We start from the raw sequence: 13,110 nt of genomic DNA on the forward strand, positions 1-13,110 counted from the left end.
AGCTCTGAAGGCAAAAGGGGGTTCAACCTTTTACTATCAAAATGGACCTAATAAAGTGGCCAGTGAGTATATGAGTGAAAAAATCCTTCTTCTGCTCACAGAATATTGGGTCATTCCATCTCAAATCAACACAGGACTTCTCCTTCACCATCTCTGATTCATGGCGATGTTTGAACATGAATATCTCATGAATATCCAGCTTTTATGCTGGACTGAGCAAATGTCATAGCTGCACCAAAAAACAAAGTATTATATAGTCTAAACCAAAAACTCAAAATTCTGAAGTTTCCAGGTGGTACTCCTATTCTAACTGAAAAAAATACTGTAATTTTGTTAAATATATACGTAAATTTCCCGACAATCCTCCATACTTCAGAAACAATACCAGTATAAATTACTCCTGTATTTGGTTGAACTTCCAGTCCAGGTGACTACATCCTTTTTTATTACAGTCTGTGACAGGAACACTCATTTAATGCTCATTGCTAAAAGAAAACAAGTTTGGGGAACCACTAGTCTAGTCTTTTATAGTTGCTGTATTATTATAAAATTAGGTATATTCCTTATCTGAATCTTTATCTAATGTGTAACCTGATATTTGATACTTTGTTAATCTTTGCCTCTGGTCCTGTGGCCAACATGCTGCATGCTAATGATTGCATATTCATACACAAAAATACTCACACACACGTATATAAAGTTTAAACACGCAGCCCTATGTCGGTCTGTGTTGTAACTGTTGTTGATTTTTCTTTGTTTAGTCTGAGCATTTTGCAAACTGTTGTAAAATTCCTGCAGGTGGCGCTCTTTTCTGTTTTGGCATTCAAATGTCATTCATTGTCATCAGTCTGCTGCTGCTGAAGCCTTTCGCTTCCCAACATCTTGCTTAAGATATAAAAAAATAAAACAGGACTGGGTAGGGAATAACTCTACTTTCCCCCTAACTTCATAAACATCATAAACATTGAAATCACAACTGAATATTAAATAATGTTTACTCTTCTGCTGCTGGCTACTCTTATTTGCTCTATTGTGCAGATTTGTGAACATGTAAAAGATGAGTAAAGATTTTAAGGGAAATGTTTTCATGCCTCAGAAGATGTTAAAAAAATATATTTTTTAATAACTTTTATCACATTTATTTATTTCATTGCCATCTTTAATGATGAAAAGTACCCTACGCCCTAATAACTAATGGAATTTTTGCCTTTTGAAACTTGTTTTCCAAAGTTTTCATGGGCTCATCATCATCATCATCAATCATGGGAGATGAAAAAATGGCAACACATTAGAAACTGCTTACAGTTTGCCTGAACCTCAACCCTCCAGCCGGTTTGACCTCAGAGGATTAAAGTTTGTTTAAATAGGGTATTCAAAATATGTGCCCCAAGATGACTTTCTTGAAGAAGAACTTTGGTAAAACTCAGTCCAGTCATTGTTTGGTCAGATAGTCCGCGGTCGTCTTTTCTTCATAATCATATCAATTTATCTGCCACTAAATCTGCACAGAGAAAATGTGGATGGATATTAGAGAAGGATTGCTACATTTTTAAGGAGTCTGGTAAAGAAACATTTCTGCATACTTTTGGCAACGAAACAATTCAAAGTCCTCTTCTGAGGTTTGTTGAGGTGGGGTGTTTACTGGAGGAGTTCAAAGATATAGACAGTCTGTTTGTGCTGATGATCAAAAGGTACAGTGGAACAGTACGTGCAATAGCAATCAATGTTGGGATTATGTGTGCACGAAGGTACCAAGGTCAGACAGACATCTGACAACCACAAAGGGGTAATGAGGTCAGGGAAAAAGAAAAAGAAATACTTGATTGGTGTGCAATACGCTAGTGTGCAGGCTGGCTCTGTCCAAAGGTACAAAAGCCTACTAAAGATAACCAGCATGCTCCAAAAAGACCACCCTGAGGTTCCTGAGTTTGTACGTGCTAGACTACCTCTCCTTTAAACCATGAGGCAGACTTCAGGGACTCGCTGCACTTTGTACACCAGCTGTGCATTTATCTACTTCTTTCAATGCTTTCCCACACCTTTTTGATAATGAATGCATGAATGGAGCCTGACATACCTATGCATTTCTAATACCTCGTCACAAAATTGTCTTTTTGACTTTTTTAGACTGGTGGATGATGCTGTCGCAAAGGGATAGAGGGGATAGGGGTGGGTGTCTGAAGGCATCATCAGAGCATATCCTTTGAACTTTGGGCATCAGCCAGAGATTTCTTTTTAGAGAGCAAGGTAATATCCAGGGTCACTGAGGTCTCCAGGTTATGAAACTCTTGCGAGCACAGTCCAGGGAAGCATGTGGTGTCCCAGCCAACCTCTGTGAATATGGCCTCTCCTGTTTTCACACTTTTAGGCGCTTTGTGAATGACTGATTGATACTGATCTCAACAGGCATCTTGTACTTTTACTTTTTTTATAGAGCATGCATGACAAACTTAATCCTGTTAGTCGCTAAGAGTAGGACTGCTCTCAAGAGCTGGGAACAATGTACTGGTTTCACTTTGTTTCATTTAAAAATACTTTTCACCATCCATGCTTTTATTTTGTAATGAGAACAATAAGCGGGGTTAAGAGATCTTTAAAAGGAAAAACATTTTAACCCTCGTTTAATAGCTGAATAAAATCTTAAAACAGTGGTGGGCTGCTTGCTTTTATTTGTTTTTAATGCGTTGTGTGCCGAAGCAAAGAAGATGCATCCCTGTGCACTGAAGTACAAAAAATCGTTTTCATTTCATTTTTTAATCATAATAATAATGCTCACACGTGAGAATCTATATTTGTACCGACAACCGGGTTGCAGCAGGTTTGCATCATGCACAAACCCGCTACAAGCCTGCAGTATATTTTTGCCCAATGAAAATAGCGCTTTTCAGATGTTCACGGAAACTTTTAACGGCGCTGGTCCACCTGATAAGAATGTGCTGGCGTAAGGGATTGTGTTTCAGAAACGCGTTTTTCCTCAAGTCACGTTGCCCCACAACATAAAAGCGACCAATGGTCTAAGAGGCACGTAGTCCCACTGCTATAAAGTTGGCTTTGAGCTGAGGCGTCTTCATTCATGAGCACACTGAGAGGTGGATCCTGCGCTGCCGTTTGATTCCACTGACACACTCACTATTACGTTGGACAATGCTGCGAGTAAGATGCCTGAGAGGAGGTAGCAGGGGGGCCGAGGCTGCCCATCTGATCGGAGCAATGGTTGGTATTACGGTGGTTTAATGTCTTCTGTGTCTCTCTCTCTCGCACGCTCGCTCACTCTCTCTTTTCTTTTAAGCGGCGGTTTTGTTATAAAGCACAAAGTCAGTGAAAGTGAATAAATATGATTAAATTTGGCATTTCTCTTCACATCTGCCGCTGCACTTCATTGGTTTGTTCATTTGTTATTTGTCTAATTAACACTAGAAGCGCTGAAGCAGTCATAATGACCCCGTTTGGAGGTGACTGTGTTGCAGAAATGAAGCTGAGGGAAAATGGGAAGATTTTTTTTTTAATCCAGCGCTGTTTGAGCATAAATCGTAATTGCACCAATTATTTCCAAGAAATCTTCCTCCAGTGACTGGCGTGATTTTCTTAACTGCTGACAAAGCTTTTTTTTTTCTGGTTGCCTGAGTGACAGTGAACAGCTGTTTGGCACAGATGCGCTCTCAAACTCAGTGACACTGAAGCTGTTCCCGAGCCAGCGGAGGCCACACTGTAGCGCCTATCTGTGGAGATAAGGCTTCTTAATAAAACGTGTACTTTGGCACCAAACCAATCAACCTCACGGAAGCTTTTTCGCTTTGAAACCCAAGGAGCCTGAATGTGTTATCAGTTAACACACAGATCAGCCGCTTTCTACGTGAGCTGGGGGCATTGAAATAAAAATAAAAATAAACACACCACTAAATAGGAATTTCATGTAGACCGATCTGTTACTGCACATAGTGTAAATATCTACTAAACTGACCCAAAAGGGGAAAAAAAGATCTATTAAATCCAAAGATTTTATGCAAAAGTACATGAAATTTTTGTTCAGCAAAATATATATATAAAAAAAAATCTTATGTGTTTTCACTTCTATCAGCTTGGCCGGGCGGTGAACGGATGGGTGCAGAGGACCCTCCAAAGCACTTCAAGTGCAGCAGCTGCACAGCCACAGCATGTAGTTGAAGAGGAACATGTTACTGAGCCCGTTCAGCAGGAATGCCCAGTCTGCAGCTACAATGAATGGGACCCTCTGGAGGAGGTGATTGTGGGGCGAGCTGAAAATGCCCACGTGCCTCCCTTCACTGTGGAAGTGAAAGTAAGCAATGCTCTCAAAAGATGCTTTGACTCAAAGCATCCTCGTCATTTCTCTCAGCTGTCAGATTAACTCCATGTTGTTATGCTGCAAACCTCTCATCAGGCTAACACATATGAGAAGTACTGGCCCTTCTACCAGAAGTATGGGGGCCGGTCTTTTCCTGCGGACCACTTGAAAAAAGCTGTTGCTGAGATTGAAGAAATGTGCAATATTCTGCGTCACGAGGGCGTCGTCGTGAAGAGGCCAGAACCCCTCGACTGGTCTGTGGAATACAAAACACCAGACTTCACCTCATCAGGTAAAGAGACAGAAAAGTGCACCGGTAATGCTGAGCAGTACACTTTTCATGACTCCTCTCAGTGTATGTGTGACATAAAGGTGTTAATGCATCACACTGCAGCTTATAAATGAGTCTTTGTAAAGTAATTCTCTGCTGTTGACCCTCTTGTAGGAATGTATGCGGCCATGCCCAGAGACATCCTTTTAGTGGTGGGAAACGAGATCATCGAGGCTCCTATGGCGTGGAGGGCTCGTTTCTTTGAGTACCGAGCCTACAGACCTTTAATCAAGGAGTACTTCAGAAAAGGTGCAAAGTGGACCACTGCTCCTAAACCAACAATGGCCGACGATCTGTATGATCAGGTGAGGCCTTAGTTTGGGAGCTGTAACATAGCCAGGTGGTCATTTCTCAAGGCAAGGACTTAAGTCAAAGTTGCATTAACACCTAAACACCTTGTTTATGTTCTTTATAGCACACCTAAGCTCTCTGCATCAACTTTTTTATTACTCTGTACATGATAGCGTGACAGCAGGCTATCCCTATATCTCAAAACGAGTGTAAATTCTTTTTGTGTGTGTCCTTCAGGATTATCCCATCCGCACAGTGGAAGACAGGCACAAATTAGCTGCTCAGGGGAAGTTTGTGACCACGGAGCACGAGCCCTGCTTCGATGCTGCTGACTTTATTCGAGCTGGGACGGACCTCTTTGTTCAGAGGAGCCAGGTATGAAGGATATTTTGCTTATCTTATGACATCCTATGGGTGATATCTTATGCTGAAATGGTAGTCACATCCAAAAAAAAAAACAAAAAAACCCACACACGCATATATAGATCTGTCTTTTATCCACTGCACTTACAGTTAAAAAGAATGTTTCTCTGAATATGAATGTGAAGCTTGGATAAGCCCCTAAAACCTCTCCTTTCACACTGCTTTTTATTCAGGTTACAAACTACATGGGAATTGAGTGGATGCGGCGTCATCTGGCGCCAACCTACAAGGTCCACATAATCTCCTTCAAAGACCCTAACCCCATGCACATTGATGCCACGTTTAACATCATCGGGCCAGGACTCGTGCTGTCAAACCCAGATCGCCCATGTCGCCAGGTACTGAAAGGCAGGAGAGTGCTGTGCTGCCCTCTTCTGGGTACACTTGTACACACCACCACCACAGAGTGGCCCACACTCACCAGTGCTCTTTGTCTTTTCCATCAGGTAGACATGTTCAAGAAGGCTGGCTGGACAGTTGTAAAACCACCAATACCTGTGATTCCTGATGGTGGGTACTCAAGGCAAAAATTATTTTCTTTCACTCACAAAAAAAGATGATATTTTGATTGTTTTTTTTACTGAAAAAACCCCACTCTCTTGCTGAGCAGATCACCCACTGTGGATGTCCTCCAAATGGCTGTCCATGAACGTCCTGATGCTGGATGAGAAGCGTGTCATGGTTGACGCCAATGAAACCACCATTCAGAAAATGTTTGAGAACCTCGGTGAGCCTCTATAAGCACCTTCATCACCTTATTTATTTTTAGATAAACTCAATTTCAGTAAAAAATAAGAAAAAATGCTCCATAACTGTGTGTGTGTTTAAATGCAGGTATCAAGACCATAAAGGTGAACATTCGCCATGCCAACTCCTTGGGTGGTGGCTTCCACTGCTGGACAACCGATGTCCGCCGCCGTGGTACCCTGCAGTCCTACTTTCACTAGCCTTGCCAGAAACAGGCAGTTTTATTGAGCTTTGAATATAAAGCCTCAGTCCGGAATCACTGCAATAATCCATTTTTATTATCAGTCAGTTTTAACCCATCAGTCAACGAAGGCTGAAACTTTCCTAAACAAAAAGGCCATCTTTAAACCTATCTTTTTATAAATGCGTATTCAGGTGTCGCCTGCTGAAACTCAAAGTTTGAATTCTTTAAACTGGCAAAAACAAATGATGGAGAGGAGTAACGAAGACAGGTGGCACCGAAGCCTTTACCGGATTGTGTCTTTATATAGTAAACAAATATTTATGGATTGTTTTGATTTGACATTGCTGCACATCACAGTGCCTTTGCAGACAGCTTTGTTTGGAGACAAATAGAATATACTGGATAATCTCAACAGCAACAAATGAACATCACTTGAATCAGTGATCTCAATAATAACTGCATTTCTGGCCTGGCTGTTGTGAAGTTGAAGTGTTTATGGCCTTTACATCGAACGCCAAAGCTTTGAGGACAAGGTACAATTTGGTATGTGAATGTCATCAGATTAGGGCACAGGAGGAGGGAAGCCTCCTCATGAAACCTTAAAACCACGATCCTACCTTTTTCAAAAAGAAGAAACCAAAACATTTTTTTATTTAAATAAATGTATAAAACTTTTATGTAGGTCATTAAACAATATTGACTTCTTTTTACCGCTTATTATTTTTGTAAAGTTTTCAGTTTATTGAAAGGAGAAAAAAAAGTTCTGTTTATATTTTCCGTATTCTTTATTGGATTTTCCCAACAATTCCCAAATGCATGAAAGTATGTGGTCCATATCAGATTTTGTATACCTTTTTCCTCTGCTGTTTTCTCCTATTGCAAATCTGGGCCAGTTATATGCTAGTAGTCATTCTCACTAAAACTGCTTGGCTGCTTTTTGTGTCTTCAGGATGGAAGATGTTTTCTTGTGAAGATTTCTGTTTTTTGATTCCTTTGCCGCTGACAGGGTGGGATGTAAGGCATTAGCCTGTCTTGATATTTATTGTGAAACAATAAATTAAAGGGACGTTGTGGCTCAGCAGAGGAATGCTAGTGGTGTTTTGTAATGTGCAATGTTAATAAATTAAAGCAAGTTGTGTGACACAGCTGTGATTCTGTATTTGCGTTTCCATCCATCCATCCATCCATCCATCCATCATGAGGGTACAGTCTGTAACAGGGCTATCACAGAGAGCTGGACAACCATTCACTCTCACATTCACACCTACAGCCAGTTTAGATAATAACCAATTAAGATAACTTGAGCATATTTTTGGACTGTGGGAGAAAAAATCCGACGCAGGCACAGGGAGAGCATGCAAACTCCATTTTAATTATACATTATATTTTATTTGATATACCTCCGATTATAAACTGGTGAGTATTGCAGTACTGCATATCTTAATCTTCCGTCCACTGCACCAGTGTCAAGAGCCCATGCTGTAAAAGCTGACTGGCATTTTGGTAATACAAGTTAAAGATGCCTCATTGCAAATAAAAGCTCTGCAAAGAATCTTTTTACACTCCTTGCACTATGGGTCCCTTTTAAAATGTTCACCATGCATTAATGTGTTAGCGGCTTTAATGCCATCAGGGTCCTGAACCATGTTACAAAACACACAAGCAGTTTAAAAAGTGCTTGTGTGTTTTGGGTTGAAACTTTAACCGGTTAGATTCTCAAACATGGTTGGAGCATAAAGTGACTTAAAACTGAAAACTCCCAAAACAAACTTTTAACTCTACAGTAGTTACATGCAGCACTGGAGCACATGCGTACTTTGTTACTGCTGATATCACACATTAGCTTGAGCACAGAGGGCCACTGAGGGTAAAACAAACCCGTGAACCTGGGACCCCTTCATCTGTTTGATAAATGGCACCGCAGTTTCCAGTGCATGTGGCACCACATTTACTGTAACACCTTTATGTCTGTAAACATTAACCAGGCTGATTTGTCAGTGAGTGGAACATTGCTTCATATATTATTATGTAAACCTGACTACTGCCAATAGAAACCGTACACACTACTGTAAAGGAAAAAAACATGATAATATCTGCCTCAGTCATTTATTACTTTAGCTTAATTTAAAAGGCAGAATCTTGGGATATGCGTGAGCATGTTAAATTAACCTTCTAGTTTGTGGACACTGTCTTCTCTTAACTGCAGTTTTGTCTTTTAATATTGCATAAACTTTGTAATTAACTCAATCGTTTCTTTTATTTTTTCTCACTCGGGTTCAGATAAAATGTTTTAAAATGTGTTCACCTCTCCGTGCTCTTCTTATGGGACTGAACAATACTGTTACTGTGTAAGAAGTTTTAGATCTTAGCTAAATGGATACCACTGTATGCAAAGGAGAACAAGTCATGAATTAAATATGTAATGGCCAATTTCAGCAAATGAAATTGTTTTCCTCAGCATGCAAGATATTTAAGGCATTACTTTTACACTGAGAAGATGACATAGAGAGAAAGAACATCAGGTGCTTGGCTCTAACAGCCTGCAGCAGCAGGATCACATTTCCAGGTCGTCATCTGCTGCTCGTGATTAAAACACCCTCACTTTCAATCTAAGTACATTTATTACTCTCGAACTGTTCAGTCTTTGCTTCAGCACGGCATGTTCAGCCTTTTCCATGTCTGCGCTCCTCCCACCTCGTGCAAGATGGCAGGACCACCTCAATCTGAAGTCATTTGATGCTGACCCTTAACACCATTAAAGATCTTCAAGTAATCCGCTTTGATGTTTGGCAGTTGATGTAATTGTGCTGTTAGGAGGATAAATCCTCAATTTCCTCAATCTAGTTAACATCCGCTGTGACTACGTTTGACAACAAAGACAAGACAAAAAACAGTTTGCTTACCATCCACAGACATATCCTGACCATGTCCAGCTTTCTGACTTTACTCATTTGCCAGTCATGTTGGATTCGTAACTGATTCACCTTTGTGTCAATGTGGTTTGGATCAAACTATCGGGCTGGACCTGTGGCGAGACACACACATTTTATAACAGGAGAGGTTTACTTGAAGCCAAGTCACTTCTCTATGCAGCTGCTCAACTGTGTGTTTTTTTTTCTGATCCTATGTAGACCTGTGCAGATGGGCTGCTTGTTTGTACAGCTGCCTAATTGAGCAACAGTGCAGCTGCCACTGCAACTGTCTCCAAACAGGAGAATTGATTGGGATCTTGTAAAGATCAGGCTTCACTGTCTGCAGGAGCACAACACTCACCTCCTCAATTCCTCTTATCTGAGGAAGAGTTTAGGCTCAGAAACATCCGGCCGCTCAGTTTATACTCATCAAATACAAAAAGCAGTGAAAATGTAAGATATCTCAGGAGCATTTTGGGGTTTTTTTTATCCACAGTGGTGCGAACAGTACAAAATATCAGGAATATATGACATATTCTAATGGTTCCCTTCTTGTCCATCAGGATAGATATAAGTATTACACTATTACACCCACATGAAAAGAGACTTTAAAGTAAAATGTGAGAAAAAAAAGTAGTGTTAAATAACACAGGGAGGCAGCAAATCTCATGTCACACATTTAATACAAAAGACTTCACTTGAGTGGTGGTTTAAGTGTCTTGTCTCTGCCGACAGCAGGTTTAACAGGTTAAAGTACATTTTTTTTTGCGTAACTCTTAATGGATGAGAGCATTGCAGAGGTCAGGCTGAGTAAAAAGTAACTTTTTCAGGTGGCCGTGCACGCTAAGGAAAATGCACACACATAGATTTTATGCTTCTAAGGTGCCTGCAGAATGGAGAAAGTCTAAAAAGGTCAAAACTCCAGCAACACGTAGTAGTGGTGTATTGAACAGCCTTATTGTGAAAGCATTTAATCAGGCTCCTCACATGACACATTGCCAGATGAAGACAAGAGGAAAGAGGAAAACCAAAACAACAGCATTGCAAGGAAATCCACTTCTGTGGCAGCCAGCACAGCTTTTTTTTTTCCCAATGTGTTTCCAGCTCTGCAAGGCCCTTATTTGTCTAATGCACAAACCGAGAAGGTTGTTAACCTTGTTAAGAAGGTTGCAGACTCTCCTGTTTTCACCTTTTTACTTAACTTTACCTTCTGCTTTTAACTTTTTCTCATCATTTGATGGCCCAGACACAACCAACCACTAATGCGTGGATGAATGTCTTAATATAGAGAATTATACCTAATTTCACATGTGAATGACAAATGTGACCATGAGAAGCGGAAGCAGGAGCAGCCCTTGGTTGCACAGTCTAAATATAGGCTCAAGGTTGCGCATGAAAAGAAGTCAAAACAATGTCTTAAAGAGCTCGCACCAGTGGCTAACTGGTTGTAAGTACATAAGCATGTTGTTCAGTGAGCCTGATTATGTGTTTCGTCAGGCTGTGTCCATTTTTGGGGGACGTAAATGACGTAAATGAAGTAGGCAGCACGGTGGCACGGTGGTTAGCACTGTTGCCGCACAGGTTCTGAGTTCAATTCCACCATCAGGCCGGGGTCTTTCTGTGTGGAGTTTGCATGTTCTCCCCGTGTTTGCGTGGGTTCCCTCGGGTACTCCGGCTTCCTCCCACCATCCAAAGACATGCAGCTTGTGGGGCTAGGTTAATTGGATAATCCAAATTGCCACTAGGTGTGAATGTGCGAGTGAATGTGAGTGCGAATGGTTGTCTGTCCCTGTGTGTTAGCCCTGCGACAGACTGGCGACCTGTCCAGGGTGTACCACGCTTCTCGTCCTATGACAGCTGAGATAGGCTCCAGCGCCCCCCGCGACCCTGAAAAGGATCAGCGGAAGCGAATGGATGGATGGTAAATGAAGTCCCCCATAATGTAAATCATTAAGCCATGGTTCAGGATGCCAGTTGTGATCGCTCTGCTTTTTCTTTTATATATATATCTTTAATATTTTTTTTCTTTTATGATTCTACAAGTACAACATGTGGAGACAATAAATGATAAAGCAGTTTTCTGAGCATCTGAACATCCTGAGACGCAGCCGCCGAGCTGTCTCAGAATCACCGGAGACATGATGCAGCTGAGCGTTATTCCTCTGCCTTTTTAATTTTATTGCCTGATAATATCCATCCTTTGTTTGGAAACTTGTATGGGTCAAAATTTAATATACACAGACCTATATGTGTAAACTTATGCCAATGTAACATAATAAACATGCATAATTTTGTATTTAGCACTATAGGCATTTTTTTTTTTTTCAAATCTGTAATTGCATGAAACGTTTAATAGTTTACTGACATCAGGAAATAAAAGTCTAACCAGTTTCATTTAAATGCTTATTTTACAGGAGCTGCCAGTAGAGAGCAACAGAGCGCACTTTCCAAATCTCTAGACAACCAAAAGATCCCTAAAAATGTTTCACTTGTGGTAAAAAGTTGGCCAACTGAAATATGTTATCTAAATATTTGGGCTACACTCCCAAAGTGACATAATAACTGGTCTGGAGAGATTCTCACTTCCTATTCTGATTTAATGTCCTAAAAACTAAAATAGTTTGTTAAGAAAACATGAACAAATTAATCATTTTGGCGCCTCCTAGTGGAAGAATCATGGAATAAATCTTTAGAGTGCACCGCACAGCCCTTCAGCAGATTTCAGGCACTTACACAAAGTAATGTCGAGCATGAAATCAGTTGCAGTAAACCCATATGGCCCAAGTGGAGCAATTCTCAGTTCTTTTTTAACATCTTTTACACACTTTACAAAGCCTCCAAAAAGTAACCTCTGCGAGGCTACACTTCCCATTTGAAATGATAAATCTTATGTCATAATAATCAAATTACTGACATGACTGGACAGATATTTTTCATTTTTATTCATTGGTATTCTAGACCAACTTTAAACTTATCTTGAAAGATAAACATAAGTGTCAGACTATGTTTTTAACTTATTTTTTTTAGCTTGTTTTCTTTTGCTTTCAGGAGCCGCCTCTAATATTATGGTGTGTTGTCACTTTAGTGTCGTCACTGTGAGATAAATCATTGCTTGAGGGGCGTGTAAGTATGTAATGCCATTATGAAAACTAATGAAATGAATTATGAAATAAAATTTCACAACAATTTTGCTAGCTGGTCTATTATTCAGAAACTGGTGATTGGTTTACGTGATTATTAACTCTGTGTTATTGTTGTTGTTTTAATTTACTTAATGCATCTTAGTGTCCATCCTTGAATATAACATGGAAATATCATTTTTAAAAAGCTGCAAAATATCAATAAGGTTAGAGTAACGGAGGTTTCCTTGGTGTTACAGTCAGACTCACTGGCCACTTCATTAGGTACACTTGTTCAACTGCTTGTTAATGAAAATATGTAATCAGCCAATCTCTTGGCAGCAAATCAGTTCCCCCAGGCATGCAGAAATGGTCAAGATAACATGCTTAAGTACAAGCCCAGAATCAAAATGAGGAAGAGAGGTTATTTAAGTGACTGAATGTGGCATGGTACAGAAACTGTTGATCTGCTGGGATTTTCCCACACGGCCATCTACACGTCTACACGGTCTGAAAAAGAGAAAATATCCCACGAGCTCTGGAGAAAAATGCCTTGTTGATCCCAGAGGTCAGAGGAGAATGGTAAGACTGTTTTGTGCAGATAGGAACAAGAAAATAAGCAATCGTTACAGTCGAGGTATGCAGAAGAGCATCTCTGAACATGCAGCACCTCAAACCTTGATGGAGAGGGGCTACAGCAGCAGAAGACCACATCAGCCTCTTCTGTCAGCTGAAAACAGTAAACTGAAGCTATGAACTGGACAACTGAAGACTGGAAAAATGTTGCCTGGTCTGATGGG

The 13,110-nt window shown here is 40.4% G+C and overlaps 1 protein-coding gene across 1 annotated transcript; it reads left to right on the forward strand.

Moving 5' to 3' along the window:
• Nucleotides 1-3,018: 3,018 nt before the first annotated feature.
• gatm (glycine amidinotransferase (L-arginine:glycine amidinotransferase)) lies at nucleotides 3,019-7,424 on the forward strand. The gene is made up of 9 exons (XM_003458201.5): nucleotides 3,019-3,213; nucleotides 4,079-4,297; nucleotides 4,400-4,595; nucleotides 4,749-4,939; nucleotides 5,163-5,300; nucleotides 5,522-5,686; nucleotides 5,795-5,858; nucleotides 5,959-6,075; nucleotides 6,183-7,424. The coding sequence occupies exons 1-9, from the start codon at nucleotides 3,145-3,147 to the stop codon at nucleotides 6,293-6,295; spliced, it is 1,272 nt and encodes a 423-aa protein (XP_003458249.1). The 5' UTR covers nucleotides 3,019-3,144; the 3' UTR covers nucleotides 6,296-7,424.
• The last annotated feature ends 5,686 nt before the right edge of the window (nucleotides 7,425-13,110 follow it).

Source organism: Oreochromis niloticus, linkage group LG1, assembly GCF_001858045.2.
Source record: "Oreochromis niloticus isolate F11D_XX linkage group LG1, O_niloticus_UMD_NMBU, whole genome shotgun sequence".
Classification (NCBI taxonomy): domain Eukaryota; kingdom Metazoa; phylum Chordata; class Actinopteri; order Cichliformes; family Cichlidae; genus Oreochromis; species Oreochromis niloticus.